Genomic DNA, 16992 nt, shown 5'->3' with positions numbered 1-16992 from the left:
AACTCAAAGGGTCATTGAGGATATCTACAAGGAGTATTGTCACAAGAAAGCTGTATCCATCATCAAGGACCCCTACTGTCTAGGCCATGTTCTCCTTGTTACTGCCATCAGGAAGGAGGTACAGGAAGCTTAAGTCCCACAACACAAGGATCAGGAACAGTTATTACCCTTCCACCACCAGGCTCCTGAACCAGTGTGGATAACTTCACTTCAACACTGAACTGATTCACAACCTATGGACCCACTTTCAAGGACTCTACAACTCATGTTCTGTCTTATTTATTAATTTATCTATGCAATTATCCAATTATTTATCTATTTATTTTTAAAATTTATTAATTTTCGCATTTGCACAGTTTGTCTATTTTTTGCGCATTTGCTGTTTGTCATTCTTTATCTGTGTGTAGTTTTTCATTTACCCTAGTGTATTTCTTTGTTCTACTGTGATTGCCTGCAAGAGAATGAATTTCAGATAGTATATGGTAACACATACGGTAAGTACTTCGATAATAAATTTACTTTGAACTTTGAAGCAGCATTTGTGAAGGCAAATGGATGGTCAACATTTCAGGTCATGATTAATGCTCCTTGATCCCCTAAGTTCTAACAGCAGTTTGTTTTTTTTTGCTCCAGATTGAACAGCATCAGTTTCCTGAGTCTCCATACAAAATGTTATGAACATTGGATAAGCCTTGGCTGATTACTGCAACCAATTGTACATTCCATGTTATCAGAAGAATAGCAAAGTCTTGCAGGTGATTGCTAAGGGGACTTTAATTTTACCTTTTTGTGAGTGAATTCAGCATGAGGAGAAGCTGGTGTTGTTCTTCAGAAGAATAAGATGGAGACCATTGGCCATCAGCAGGTAAGCAGCAGCCACACCCTAAGGACAAATTAAAAACAAATTTATTGCACAAAGCATTCCAAATGAAAAATAACACAGCAGTGTTTAAATCCATTTAACCTACTTACATTTGTGCAAGTAATTAGGACCTATGCAGCCAATTTATCTATATACTTTCACAAACAAGAGAAAATCTGCAGATACTGGAAATCCAAGGAACACACACAAAATGCTGCCTGGCCTGCTGAGTTCCTCCAGCATTTTGTGTGTGTATCTACATACTTTATTTATTTTTTTAAATTTTTCAAGTACTTAGCTTGATTTTGTTCAGTAGAAGGCTCAGGAGCTTGAAGACTCCTACTGCCAGATTTGGGAACAGCTTCTTTCCAACTGTGATAAGACTGCTGAACAGATCCTGACCCAGATCTGGGCCATACCCTCCAAATATCCAGACCTGCCTCTCGGTTTTTTTGCACTACCTTACTTTCCATTTTTCTGTTTTCTATTTAGGATTTATAATTTAAATTTTTAATATTTACTATCGATTTGTAATCCAGGGAGCAGGAAACACAGAATCAAATATCGCTGTGATGATTGTACATTCTAGTATTGTTTGGCGACAATAAAGTATAAAGTATTTTCAGGTATTGTATCGTGTCAGATCAGCTCTGTGCATTAAGAAGCCTCTCCTAGACTCCCATGAATTATTTTCCCGATTTAGTATGAACCTCATATTTATCCTTTTCATAAGAGTGATAGGACAATTCTAATATTAAAAATCAAGTAAGACAACACAGATAAGGCATTCAGCATTGGATGCTCCCAGTTTCGATGACTCATATCCAGACTGATAACGTGCTTCCTCTCACAGTCATTTGTCAAATTGAGATCTTCTTATCCAAAAATTCATGTACTGGAAGAGATTTTTAAAGATTGATGTTGGAGAGCTCACAGACAACCCAAGGCTTTTGTTTACTCAGCATTGTACATCCAACCATTCACAAAAGTAACTCAGTATTAGGCCTGAAGCAAACACACAGTCACAAGTCATATTTAACAAGTACAATGGACACCACTGACTCCTGAGTGCACAATATAAAACACTGTATTGGTAGCTAAACTTTGCATACAACAAAATCAAACAAAGCTGGATTGACCCAAATATGCAGCTGAAAGGAATGAATAGTTTACAGTGGGTGTATGTTGAGTCTCCAGTCAGTCAGTTTGATGTCTTATGATGTTTATTGTGCTAGCATGAATCATATTTGTGCCTCCAAGTAACTGGAACCACCAAAGCTACCTCTTCCCATCTTTATGATGTATGTGACTTGCCACTGTCTCAGCTCATTAGTTGCTGATTCCATACCTTTGTTTATTTTACACAATGAACTTTAGCTACTTTCCAATCTTCTGTAACTTAAGGTTTTCCACCTGTGTCCTGGCTGCAGCATCCCATTCTCCCATCACCCCTTTATTGCTAACTTACATAGCATCTGAGATATTCAAAGCCAGTACAATGCAGGCATAACAAATTACTATAAGTTACAACAAAAATAGTGTAAAAGAGGTAGTGTTCTTGAGTTCATGGACAGTTCAGAAATCTGATGGCAGAGGGGAAGAAGCTGTTGCTACCTAAAACATTGAAGGTAGATCTTTAGGCTCCTATACCTCCTCCCTCATGGCAGCAATGAGAAGAGGGCATGTCCCAGATGGTGAGCATCCTTCATGATGGATGCCGCCTGCTTGAGGCACTACTTTTTGAAGATGCCTTCAATAATGTGGAGCCTTGTCCACATGATGTAGCTGGCTGAGTCTACAATCCTCTGAAGACTCTGACAATCCTGTGCTAAAGCTCTTCCATAGCAGATGGTGATACAACCAGTCAGTATGCTCTCCATGGTACATCTGTAAAAATTTACTAGAGTCTTTGGTGACAAACCAAATCTCTTCAAACTCCTAATTAAGTATAGCCCTGACATGTCTTCATTTGTGATTGCATTAACGTGTTGGGCCCAGGATTGATCCTCTGATATGTTGATGCCTAGCAACTTCAAAATGCTAAGCCTTTCCATCGTTGACCCCTCAATGAGTTCTTCTGGCTTTTATAGGGACATGGGCAAGTGGTACTAGATTAATGGACATTGTGGCCAGCATGCCACAATGTTGGGCTGAAAGGCTGTTTCCATGCTGCATCACTTTATGACTCCATGACTCTCTATATTATTTTTAGGGCTGAAGGGATCAGGGTACTGAATTTTGTTGATTGGCCATGATCATATTCAATAATGAGGCAGGCTCATAGGGCTAAATAGTCTATTTCCACTCCTATTTTTCATGCTCCTATGTTTTTATTAAAATATTCAAACTTGTTTTTAACCTCTGCATGGCCTCACCCCCCCTCCCTTATGTCTATAAGTCCCTCCAATCCTCCAAGATGTAAATAGTTCTATCGTTCTGGCATTTTTGCTCATTTCCAAAGTTAATCATTTACATTCTAGCATCGTTGCCATCAAGACCCTATGCTCTGGAACTCCAGCACTTAACTTCCCCTTTTATACCTCTCTCTTTGTGGAACATATTCTACCTATCTCTTTCACTGAACCTCAGAACACTACAATAATTTTCCTTATATGGCTTGGCTTCAATATTTTGCTTGACAATGTTCCTGCAAAATTCTGAGACTGTTTTTGCAGTATTAAGGTGGCCATATAAGTGGAGGTTGTTAAAGTGCTAATCTAGTAAAGAAAAACAGTCTATCTTTCTCGTGGAATGATTTCTAAGTCATGGGATATCATGTGTCAGGCTGTCAAACTTTCCCTGAGCTCTCTTCGGTGAGCAAGGTGCAATTTGTGCAAATGCCAATATGCCATCATGAGAGCAGCAAATCTCAGCCGTTCATTAGCCAGCAGTGTTTACCACCCAAAATCTTTCATCACATTTTGATGTCAGAAGTGTTGTATGTTTTATTCCTAAATGTAGTTCAGTTGGTAGCTGTCATATCTTTGGACTCCAAAAACCGTGGTTTCAGGTCCAAAAATGTTAAAGGCACTCCAGAATTGCACTATTGCAGATGGAGCCATTCAGGTGAAATGTTAACTAAAGTCCTGTTTGGCCTGTTACACAAGTAGAAAAGATCCCATGGCAATATTTTGAAGAAACAGAGAAAGTATCCCTGGGTCTCAGTCAAAATGTATTCTTGAATCAACACTGCAAATATATCTGTATATAGAATTTCATTATTAGTTAGTAACTTAAACATGATCTACAATCACATCAACATTGGTTCTGAAATTCATTCTTTTCATGTCAAGGAACTTAATTTTGCAGGCAGAGCATAAGGTGCGCAGTGCTGCCAAATGGGGGCAGTTGCCAGGTCATTATAACTCTTATGGATGCTTACTCCGCATAGATATAAAGATTGTATACTATTTTTACATTTTAAGAGTGATCATTGGACCTGGTACACAGTGCAAATAGTAGGGATGCTGCTTCGCAACTCCAGTGACCTGGGTTCAGTTTTGACCTCAAGCACTGCCTGGCTGCAGTTTGTACATTTTCATTGTGAACATGCAGGTTTCCTCTGGGTGCTCCAGTTTCCTCTCATATATCAAAGATGTGTGAACTGGTAGGTCAATTGACCATTGTATACTACCCGTAGTGTGAAGACCAGTAGTAGAGTCAGGAGGAAGCTGATGAGAATGTAGGGAGAATAAGATGGGATTAGTACACAACTAATAAATGTACAACTGAAGGTTAGCACGAATGTTCTGAGCTGAAGGGCTGTTTCTATGATTTCTGTTTTTAGGTGACCCTAAACTTTGCAAAAGAGACTTCAAATTTTCAGTTGGCAGTAAAGACCATAAGACATAGGAGCAGAGTTAGGCCACTCGGCTATTGAATGACAGATACGATAGGATCTTTTAAGAGGCTTTTGGATAGGTACATGGAGCTTAGAAAAATAGAGGGCTATGGGTAACCCTAGTAATTTCTAAGGTAGGGACATGTTCGGCACAACTTTGTAGGCCGAAGGGCCTGTATTGTGCTGTAAGTTTTCTATGTTTCTATGCTTCTAATATGCTCCGCCATTTCATCATGGCTAATTTATTATCCCTCTCAACCCCATTCTCCTGTTCTCTCCTTTGACGCTCTGACTAACCAATAATCTATCACCTGTACTTTAAATATACTCAATCACTTGGCCTCCACAGCCGTCCATGGCAATGAATTCCACAGATTCATCACCATCTGGCTAAAGGAATTCCTCATCTCTATTCTAAACGTACGTCCATCTATCCTGCAGTTCTGTGCTTTGGTCCTAGATTCCCCACTATAGGAAATATACTCTCCACATCTACTCTAACTAGGCCTTTCAACAATCAATAGGTTTCAATGAGATCTTCTAAATTCCAGTGAGTACAGACCCAGAGCCATCAAACAATTCTCATATGATAAGCCTTTCATTCCCGGAATTATTTTCGTGAACCTCCTTTGAACCCTCTCCATTGTTAGCACATCTTTTCTTAGATAAGGAGCCCAAAACTGCTCACAATACTCTAAGTGAGAACTCACCACTGCCTTACAAAACTTTAACATTGCATCTTTGTTTTTATACTCTAGTCCTCTTGAAATGAATGTTAACATCGCATTTGCCTTCCTCACCACCGACTCAACCTACAAGTTAACCTTTAGGGAATCCTGTATGAGGACTCCCAAGTCCCTTTGCACCTCAGAGTTTTGAGTTTTCTCTTTGTTTAGATTCTAGAAAATAGTCTAGGCTTTTATTTCTTCTACCAAAGTGCATGAACGTACAGAACACTTCCCGACACTATATTCCATCTGCCTCTTCTTTGTCCATTCTCCCAATCTGTCCAAGTCCTTCTTCAACACTCCCTGCCCCTCCACCTATCTTTGTTCTATCCGCAAACATGGCCACAAAGCCAAACATTCCGACATTCAAGTCATTGACATACAATCAAAAAAAGTATTGGTCCCAACACCAACACTTGTGGAACACCACTAGTCACTTGCAGCCAATCAGAAAAGTCCCTTTATTTCTACTCTTGGCCTCCTGCCAAGCAGCCAATTCTCTATACTGTACATGCTATTATCAAGCATTCCCAAGTACCCTGAAATCTCATTCTTAATTAACTGGCCTATAATTTCCTTTCTTTTGTTTCCATCCCTTCTTAAAAGAGTGGAGCGACATTTGCGACTTTCCAGTCAACCAGAACCATTCCATAATCCAGTGGTTCTTTAAAGATGCCTCCATAATCTGTTCAGCTACCTCTTTCAGAACCCTAGGGTGTAGTCCATCTGGTCCAGGTGACTTATCTACCTTTCAGTTTCCCAAGCACCTTCTTAGTAATAGCACACGGTAGTGGGAGTAATGGTCCTGTTCTTCAGCCTTTTCCCTAATTCCCTATACTCACTGCATAGGACCTTTTCCCCCTTTCTACCACAGTCATTGGTGCCAATGTGCCCCGCGATCTTTGGCTGCACACCCCCACACTTGAGAATCTTCTGTAGCCGCTTTGAGACATCCTGGACCATAGCATCTGGGGGGTGGGGGGGGGGGGCAACACACTATGCTGGCTTCTCTTTCATGGCCACAAAATCTGCTGTCAAGTCTCCTATCATTACTGCTCTGCTTAACTTTACCCTTTCCTGCTCAGCCTCAGAGTTGACCACAGTGCACTGGCCTGGCTCTGAAGCCAGTGAAGTATGGCGACCAAGAAAGTTACAAGGGGGCCAGGTGCAATTTCTGGAAAGCCATCTCATGGGCAAAGTACCTCTTCTAGACTAAACTTGAATCAATGGAGGATGCTCGACAGCTGTGGTAGGGCTTGAATTTATCACCTCTTGCAAAGTGAAATCAAGCAACATAGGCTTGGCTTCCTGATGAGCTCAATGCCTTCTATGCTCACTTTGATCATCAAAACATGGAGGAACCATCAAGAACTCTCACAGCCTCTGATGACCCTATGATTTCAATCTCTGAGGCCTATGTGAGTGCATCCTTCAGAAGGGTGAACCCACAGAAAGCAGCCACCCCAAATGGGGTACCTGGCCAAGTACTAAAGACCTGTGCTGATCAACTGGTTGGTGTGTTCACTGAGATCTTTAACTGCTGGCTTTGGCTATCTGAGGTACCCAGCTGTTTCAAGCAGTCTTCAGTTATACCGGTGTCAAAGATGAATGTGGTAACCTGTCTCAATGACTATTGTCCAGCAGTACTTACATCCACAATGATAAAGTGTTTTGAGAGGTTGATGATGAAACATATCAACTCCTGCCTGAGAAGTGACTTGGATCTTCTCCAATTTGCCTACTGGGACAACAGATCCACAGCAGGTGCCATTTCATTGGCTATTCACTCAACCTCGGAACATCTGGGCAGCAAAGTTGCAAACGTCAGGATGTTCTTTATTGACTACAACTCAGCATTCAACACTATCATTCCCTCAAAACTAATCAATAACCTTCAAGACCTTGGCCTCTATACCTCCTTGTGCAATTGGATCTTCAATTTCCTTACTTGCAGACCACAATCAGTTTGGATTAGCAACAACATCTCCTCCACAATCTCCATCAGCACAGGTGAACCAGAAGGCTGTGTGCTTAGCCCCCTGCTCAACTCACTTCACACTTACGACTGTCGTTAAGCACAGCTCCAATGTCATATTTAAGTTTTCCAATGACACCACTGTCATAGGCCAAACCAAAGGTGGTGATGAATGAGCATAGGAGGGAGTTTTAAAATCTGGCTGAGTAGTGCCACAACAATAATCTCTTACTCAATGTCAGCAAGACCAAGGAACTGATTATTGACTTCAGAAGGAGGAAACTGGAGGTCCATGAGCCAGTCCTTATTGAGGATCAGAGGTGGAGAAGGTCAGCAGCTTCCTGGTGTTATCATTTCAGGGGACCTGTCCTGGGCCCAGCAGAGAAGTGCAATTACAAAGAAAGCATGGCAGTGCCTCTACTTCCTTAGAAGTTTGCAAAGATTTGACATGACATCTTCTAAAACTTCGACAAGCATCTGTAGGTGTGTGGAGAGTAAATTGACTGGTTGCATCACAGCCTGGTATGGAAACACCAATGCTTGAATGGAAAATCCTACAAATAGGAGATATGGCCCAGTCCATCACAGGTAAAGCCCTCCCACCACTGGAATACATCTACACAGAGTGCTGTTGCAGGAAAGCAGCATCTATCATATGGGATCACCACCACCTTGGTCATACTCTCTTCTTGCTGCTGGCATCAGGAAGAAGGTACAGGAGCTTCAATATTCATACTACCAGATTCAGGTACAGTTATTACCCCTCAACCATCAGGCTCCAGAACCAGAGGGGTAACTTCACTCAACTTTACTTTCCCCATCACTGAACTGTTCCTACAACCTATTGGCTCACTTTCAAGGACTATTCAAATCATATTCTCAATATTTATTCCTTATTTATTTATTTTTTTCTCTTTATTTTTGTATTTGCATAGTGTGTTGTCTTTTGCACACTGGTTGTCCAACCTGTTGGTGGGGTATTGTATATATTCTATTATGAATCAGAATCAGCTTTATTATCACCAGCATGTGACATGAAATTTGTTAACTTAGCAGCAGCAGTTCAGTACAATACATAATCTAGCAGAGAAAAAAAAATAATAAATAACCAAGTAAATCAATTACATATACCTAATAGATTAAAAGAAAAAAATGTGCAAAAACAGTTTACTGTATATTAGGAAAAAAAGTGAGGTAGTGTCCAAAGATCCAAAGTCCATTTAGGAATCGGATGGTGGAGGGGAAGAAGCTGTTCCTGAATGGCTGAGTGTGTGCCTTCAGGCTTCTGTACCTCCCACCTGATGGTAACAGTGAGAAAAGGGCATACCCTGGGTGCTGGAGGTCCTTAATAATGAATGCTGCTTTTCTGAGACACTGCTCCCTAAAGATGCCCTGGGTACTTTGTAGGCTAGTACCCAAGATGGAGCTGACTAGATTTACAACCTTCTGCAGCTTCTTTCGGTCCTGTGCAGTAGCCTTTTCATACCAGACAGTGATACAGCCTGTCAGAATGCTCTCCATGGTACAACTATAGAAGTTTATGAGTGTATTTGTTGACATGCCAAATCTCTTCAAACTCCTAATAAAGTATAGACACTGTCTTGCCTTCTTTATAACTGCAACGATATGTTGGGACCAGGTTAGATTCTCAGAGATCTTGACACCCAGGAACTTGAAGCTGCTCACTCTCTCCACTTCTGATCCTTCTATGAGGATTAGTATGTGTTCCTTCGTCTTACCTTTCCTGAAGTCCGCAATCAGGAAGGCAGGGGAGTGGGACTAAATAGGAGAAAAATAGGAGAAAATGGATCAGCTCATGATAAAATGGCGGAGCAGACTCGATGGGCCAAATGGCCTACTTCTGCTCCTTTGTCTTATGGTCTAATCAGCTCTTTCATCTTACTGATGTTGAGTGCCAGGTTGTTGCTGCAGCACCACTCCATTAGTTGGCATATCTCACTCCTGTACACCCTCTCTTCACCAACTGAGATTTTACCAACAATGGTTGTATCATCAGCAAATTTCTCAATGGTATTTGAGCTATGCCTAGCCACACAGTCATGGTATATAGAGAGTAGAACAGTAGGCCAAGCACACACACCTGAGGTGAGCCAGTGTTGACCATCATCAAGGAGGATATGTTATCACCAACCTGCACAGATTCTGGTCTTCCAGTTAGGAAGTCGAGGATCCAATTGCAGAGGGAGGTACAGAGGTCCAAGTTCTGCATCTTCTCAATCAGGATTGTGGGAATGATGGTACTAAATGCTGAGCTACAGTCGATGAACAGTGTCCTGATGTAGGTGTTCGTGTTGTCCAGGTGGTCTAAAGCCATGTGGAGAGCCATTGAGATTGCGTCTGCCATTGACGTATTGTGGCGATAGGCAAATTGCAATGGGTCCAGGTCCTTGCTGAGGCAGGAGTTCAGTCTAGTCATGACCAAAGCATTCCATCACTGTAGGTGTGAGTGCTACTGGGCGATAGACATTAAGGCAGCCCACATTATTCTTCTTAGGCACTGGTATAATCGTCGCCTTTTTGAAGCAAGTGGGAACTTCCGCCCATTGCAGTGTCAGGTCGAAAATGTCCTTGAATAGTCCCGCTGGTTGGTTGGCACAGGTTTTCAAATTCTTACCAGGTACCCCATCAGGACCTGGCACCTTGTGAGGGTTCACTCTCTTTAATGACAGCCTAACATCAGCCTCTGAGATGGAGATCATAGGGTCAGCAGGTGCAGCAGGGCTCTTCACAGCTGTAGCTATGTTCTCCCTTTCAAAGTGTGCATAGAAGGCGTTGAGTTCATCTAGTAGTGAAGCATCACTGCCGTTCATGCTTTGGGTTTCACTTTGTAGGATGTAATGTCTTGCAGACCCTGCCCGAGTTGCCATGCATCCGATGTCGGCTCCAACCTCATTTGAAATTGTCTCCTTGCCCTTGAAATAGCCCTCTGCAAATCATACCTGGTTTTCTGGTACAGGCCTGGGTTGCCAGACTTGAGTGCCACAGATCTAGCCTTCAGCAGAAGACGCACCTCCTGGTTCATCCACGGCTTTTGGTTTGGGAATGTACAACAAGTCTTTGGGGGCACACACTCATCCACACAGGCTTTAATGAAGTCTAACAACTGCAGCATCTCATCCAGGTTTGAAGATTAATCCCCGAGTACAGTCCAATCCACCGATTCAAAGCAGTCCTATAGGCACTCCTGTGATTCCCTCATCCATACCTTTTTAGTTCTCACTGCTAATGCTGCAGTCTTCAGTCTCTGCCTATACCTAGGGAGCAGAAGTATAGCTAGGTAATCAGACTTCCCAAAGAGAGGGCGTAGAATAGCATGGTGGGCTCTCTTGATGGTGGTGTAGAAATGATCCAGTGTGTTGTTTCCTCTGGTATTGCAAGTGATCTGTTGATGGGAGTTACTTAGTGATTTTTTTCAGACACGTTGATCCCATTACTCAGATCATCTAAAGCCTGCTTGACATTGGCCTGAGGTGGAATGTAAACTGCTACCAAAATGACCTCAGAGAACTCCCGTGGTAGGTAAAGAGGACGGCACTTTTTTGCTAGATATTCCAGGTCTGGTGAGCAGAATTGGAACAGCACTGACATATTTGTGCACCAAGAAGAGTTGATCATGAGGCATACTCCTCCACCTCTACTTTTGAGAGACTCTATAGATCTATCCTGGCAGTGTATAGTAAATCTGTCAATCTCAATCGCTGCATCCGGTATTGAATTTATTGAGTATGCCCACAAGAAACTGAATCTCAGATTTGTATATGGTGACATACATGTACTTTGATATTAAATTTACTTTGAACTTTGCTGCTGCTGTGTTCTGATAAATCAATCCCCTCCCCCCCAGCAGTATCCAAAGGGGTATACTTGTTGCTGAGGGGATGGCCACAAAGGAATCCTGTACTGACTGCTTAATCTCCTTATTTCTCCTGGTGGCCACCCAACTACTATCTGAAGCCTGTACTTTGGATATGACCACATTAGTAAAAGACTCATCTACGGGCTTTGGATATGACCACATCAATAAAAGACTCTCAGATGGTCCTGAATGCAGCCAGCTCCAGTTCTTTGACTTTGTCAGCCAAGAGCTGAAGTTGGATGCACTTCCTGCAGTTGTAGTTATCAGGGAGACCGTTAGGTACCTTAAAACTCCACACCTCACAGAAGACTGCCTAAACTACCATCCTGTCTACATTTGTTATATCTCTAACTTTTCAAGCTTAAATTCTAGCCTGCACTAGTTCTTACCCAAATCTGCTTAGCTAAAGCCTGACCACTCTACTATTAACCTCTCAAACAAAGGCCGCTCCACTTAAATCTTGCTTCTTTTTATTGGCCCTTGGTAATTAATCGTAGTTACTATTAACCAAAGCAACCTCCATCCAAATTAAATTATACCAAATTAAAGAACTTTGGCATAATATACTTGTGCCTTCTGAAACAGCCACAAGTGTATTTGGGTAGTGTGGTGCATGGCACTTGGATTAGCCAACCAATTCTCCTTAGCTCTGCTGTGGTGGAGGTAAGGTGAATTGGTAAGGGGAAAAAGGTGTTTGGCATGGTGGTCTTCATCTTTTGGAGCACCGAGTATAAGAACTGTGAAGGTATGAGAGACATTGATAAGTATAGTTATTAAACTAGAAGGAGTGCAGGAAAGACTTACCAGGGTGTTGCCTGGACACGCGGGCCTGAGTTACAAGGAGAGGTTATGCACTCTAGGACTTTATCTGCTGAACAGAGCCGACTCCCATTTGGATAAGCACGACAGCACTGTGAGGATCATGCTTTTTGATTTCTCAAGTGCCTTCAATACGATACAGCCTTCATTGCTGGGGGAAAGCTCCAGTCAGTGCAAGTTGGCACTTCCATTGTATCCTGGATAATCGACTATTTGACTGGCAGACCACAGTTTGTGCAGCTTCAAAGCTGTGTGTCAGACACGGCTGTAAGCAGCACTCGAGCCCCATAGAGGACAATATTGGCTCCCTTCCTGCTTACCATGTATACCTCGGACTTTAGATACAACAATGGATCATACCATCTGCAGAAATTCTCTGATGACTCAGCAAGATTTGGATTTATAAAGGGAGGATGGGAGAATGAACAGGGCCCTGGTGGAAGACTTTGTCAAATAGTGCAAGCTGAATCAACTGTAGCTCAACATCAGTAAGACAAAGGAGTTGGTGATGGACTTTCAGAAGACAAAGCCTGTACTGCTTCTTGTTACTATTGACGATGAGGACATGGATGTGGTGAAGACCTACAAGTACTTGGAGTGCATCTGGATGACAGACCTCAGTGGAGCACCAACAAAGAGGCTGTGTACAAGAAAGGCTAGAGTCGCCTATACTTCCTGAGGAGACTGAGGTTCTTTGGTGTACGCAGGCCTCTCCTTAACATATTCTACCAGTCTGTTGTCGCCAATACAATCTTGCAGTGGTGTGCTGGGGCAATGGCATCAGCACGGGTGATGCCAACAGACTCAATAAATTGATTAGAAAGTTTGGCTCTGTTATAGGAGTCAAACTGGATTCACTGGAGGCTGTGGTAGAACAAAGACCCTACGCAAAATCCTGGCACATCTGGACAATGTCTCTCACCCTCTGCGTGTCACCTTGGCTGAACAGAGGAGCACTTTTCAAAACAGACTAACACAACTGTGCTGCTCCAAAGAGCACTATATTACGTCATTCTTACCTTTGGCCAGTAAGCTCTATAATGAGTCAATCTATAGCAGGGAAAGTGATGATCCCCTCCTGTTTGAGGTAACTTATTTTTTTTATTTTTTTTACTTCTCCTCTAATATTTGTATATCTGTGCACTTGTAATGCTACTGTGACACTGTAATTTCCATTGGGATTAATAAAGCATCTATCTGTATACCTTTATTTCCTGGCATACTGAAGATTGAGGGGTGACCTGATAGATACAAATCAAGAGGAGCATAGACAGGGTGAAAATACATGGTCTTTTTTCTGCTGAAAACAAGAGGACATAGGTTTAAGATGAGAGGCAGAAGATTTAAATAGGACATTAGAAGATAGAACAGTACAGCACAGTACAGGCCCTTCAGCCCACAATGTTGTCCTGACTCTTTAACCTACTACAAGATTAATCTAACCCTTCCAAGAAAGCCGTTGATTGGACCATCAAGATTTGAATAGCTCAGACTCAGCAGAAAGCAGCTGATTGGGCAATCGAGGTCAGGTGACCAAGCATTTTGAAAAGCTCAAACAGATAAATCGAGGGGTAGCTCTAGCGGAGCGGCCTGTGGAAAGTGGCCAGTGAGTGAGTGGGCCAGTGAAGGAGTGGAACTTTGAGGTTTTGACTCGAGAGGCTTCGACGAGAAGAGGCGGAGGACAAGCTTGCTCGCAGTTAGTCTTTACAATGCCTCCTGAGATGGTGATGTGCCTCTCATGTGAGATGTGGCAGTCATGGGGGAACGCCCCTCTCCTGCAGAGTCACATCTGCCAGAAGTGCAAGCGGCTGGGCGATCTGGAAGACCGTGTAAGATATGGAGCAGCAGCTGGATGACCTTCAACTCATAAGCGAGAATGAGGCAGTCATAGATGAGAGCTACAGGGAGGTAGTCACACCTAGGCTGCCGGAAGCAGGTTGTTGGGTGACAGTCAGAGGGGGGAAACCGAAGGTGAGTAGACAGGTAGTGCAGAGCACCCCTGTAGCCATTCCCCCAAATAATAAGTTTACCGTCCTGGATACTGTTGGCGAGGATGACCGACCAGGTGTGAGCCACGGTGGCAGGGCCTCTGGCACAGAGTCTGACTCTGTGATGCAGAAGGGTGGGACAGAGAAGAGGAGAGCTGTCGTCATTGGAGACTCTATAGTCAGGGAAGCAGACAGGAGATTTTGTGGACATGAGAAGGACACCTGCATCGTTTGTTGCCTCCTGGGTGCCAGGGTCCAGGATGTCTCTGACCAGGTGCACGACATCCTGGTACGAGAGGGAAAGCAACCAGAAGTCATGATACACTTTGGTACCAATGACATAGGCAGGAAGAGGGATGAGGTCCTGAAGTGTGAGTTTTGGCAACTAGGCAGAAGGCTGAAGAACAGGTCCTCAAGGGTGGCGTTCCCAGGATTGCTGCCAGTGCTATGTGACTGTGATGGTAAGAATTGGAGGAGATGGCAGTTGAATGCGTGGCTGAGGAGTTGGTGCAGGGAGCAGGGTTTTAGATTTTTGGATCATTGGAATCTCTTCTGGGGAAGGTGGGACCTGTACAGATTGGATGGGTTGCACCTGAACTCGAGAGGGAGCAATATCCTTGCAGTAGGTTTGCTAGCATAGTTCGGGAGGGTTTAAACTAATTTGCAAGGGGGATGGGACCCGGAGCGATACAGCAGTGAAAGAAGTGCATGGAGTAAAGCCAGATCTAACATATAGAGAGGCTTTGAGGAAAGAGAAGCAGAATAAAGGGTGTAAAGGTAGTAAGATAGAAGGGCTAAAGTGTATGTATCTCAATGCAAGAAGCATCAGGAACAAAGGTGATGAACTGAGAGCTTGGATACACACATGGAATTACAGAGACTTGGCTGGCACCAGGGCAGGAATAGATTCTCAATATTCCTGGATTTCAGTGCTTAAAAGGGATAGAGAGGGGAGAAAAGGGGAGGAGGGGTGGTATTACTGGCCAGGGATACTATTACAGCTACAGAAAGGGTGGGTAATGTAGCAAGATCCTCTTCTGAGTCAGGAACAGGAAGGGAGCAGTTACTCTGTTAGGGGTATTCTATAGGCCCCCTGGTAGCAGCAGAGATACCGAGGAGCAGATTGGGAGGTAGATTTTGGAAAGGTGCAAAAATAACAGGGTTGTTATCATGGGTGACTTTAACTTCCCTAATATTGATTGGCACCTGATTAGTTCCAAGGGTTTAGATGCGGCAGAGTTTGTTAAGTGTGTCCAGGATGGATTCCTCTCACAGTATGTTGACAGGCCGACTAGGGGGAACGCCATACTAGGTCACAGATCTCTCAGTGGGTGAGCATTTGGGGGACAGTGACCACCACTCCCTGACCTTTAGCATTATCATGGAAAAGGATAGAATCAGAAAGGACAGGAAAATTTTTAATTGGGGAAGGGCAAATTATGAAGTTATAAGGCTAGAACTTGCGGGTGTGAATTGGGATGATGTTTTTGCAGGGAAATGTACTATGGACATGTGGTCGATGTTTAGAGATCTCTTGCAGGATGTAAGGAATAAATTTGTCCCGGTGAGGAAGATAAAGAATGGTAGGGTGAAGGAACCATAGGTGATAAGTGAGGTGGAAAATCTAGTCAGGTGGAAGAAGGCAGCATACATGAGGTTTAGGAAGCAAGGATCAGATGGGTCTATTGAGGAATATAGGGAAGCAAGAAAGGAGCTTAAGAAGGGGCTGAGAAGAGCAAGAAGGGGACATGAGAAGGCCTTGGCGAGTAGGGTAAAGGAAAACCCCAAGGCATTCTTCAATTATGTGAAGAACAAAAGGATGACAGGAGTGAAGGTAGGAACGATTAGAGATAAAGGTGGGAAGATGTGCCTGGAGGCTGTGGAAGTGAACGAGGTCCTCAATGAATACTTCTCTTCAGTATTCACCAATCAGAGGGAATTTGATGACGGTGAGGACAATATGAAAGAGGTTGATGTTCTGAAGCATGTTGATATTAAGGAAGAGGAAGTATTGGAGTTGTTAAAATACATTAGGATGGATAATCCCCCGGGGCCTGACGGAATATTCCCCAGGCTGCTCCGCGAGGCGAGGGAAGAGATTGCTGAGCCTCTGGCTAAGATCTTTATGTCCTCATTGTCCACAGGAATGGTACCAGAGGATTGGAGGGAGGCAAATGTTGTCCCCTTGTTCAAAAAAGGTAGTAGGGATAGTCCAGGTAATTATAGACCAGTGAGCCTTACGTCTGTGGTGAGAAAGCTGTTGGAAAAGATTCTTAGAGATAGGATCTATGGGCATTTAGAGAATTATGGTCTGATCAGGGACAATCAGCATGACTTTGTGAAGGGCAGATCATGTCTAACAAGCCTGATAGATTCTTTGAGGTGGTGACCAGGCATATAGATGAGGGTAGTGCAGTGGATGTGATCTACATGGATTTTAGTAAGGCATTTGACAAGGTTCCACACGGTAGGCTTATTCAGAAAGTCAGAAGGCATGGAATCCAGGGAAGTTGGGTGGATTCAGAATTGGCTTGCCTGCAGAAGGTCGTGGTGGAGGGAGTACATTCAGATTGGAGGGTTGTGACTAGTGGTGTCCTACAAGGATCTGTTCTGGGACCCCTACTTTATGTGATTTTTATTAACGACCTGGATATGGGGTAGAAAGGTGGGTTGGCAAGTTTGCAGACGACACAAAGGTTGGTGGTGTTGTAGATAGTGTAGAGGATTGTCGAAGATTGCAGAGAGACATTGATAGGATGCAGAAGTGGGCTGAGAAGTGGCAGATGGAGTTCAACCCGGAGAAGTGTGAGGTGGTACACCTTGGAAAGACAAGCTCCAAGGCAGAGTACAAAGTAAATGGCAGGATACTTGGTAGTGTGGAGGAGCAGAGGGATCTCGGGGT

The 16992-nt window shown here is 43.3% G+C and overlaps 1 protein-coding gene across 3 annotated transcripts in view; it reads left to right on the top strand.

The window, feature by feature from the left end:
• The first annotated feature begins 815 nt into the window (after positions 1-815).
• gjc2 (gap junction protein gamma 2) overlaps positions 816-16992 on the top strand; it is a 147001-nt gene continuing 130824 nt past the window's right edge. For 2 of the 3 annotated variants that reach the window (XM_063044519.1, XM_063044520.1), the window contains exon 1: positions 816-865. Coding sequence is in view for 1 of the 3 variants with exons in the window: in XM_063044525.1 (XP_062900595.1) it covers positions 842-865 (24 nt within the window). In the remaining 2 variants the exon portion in view is untranslated. The remainder of the gene's footprint in view (positions 866-16992) is intronic. The other variant, XM_063044525.1, reaches the window with a different exon arrangement.

Source organism: Mobula hypostoma, chromosome 3, assembly GCF_963921235.1.
Source record: "Mobula hypostoma chromosome 3, sMobHyp1.1, whole genome shotgun sequence".
In the NCBI taxonomy this organism is placed as follows: domain Eukaryota; kingdom Metazoa; phylum Chordata; class Chondrichthyes; order Myliobatiformes; family Myliobatidae; genus Mobula; species Mobula hypostoma.
Note: the sequence above shows the minus strand (reverse complement) of the source record. Positions and strands in the feature narration are given on the sequence as shown.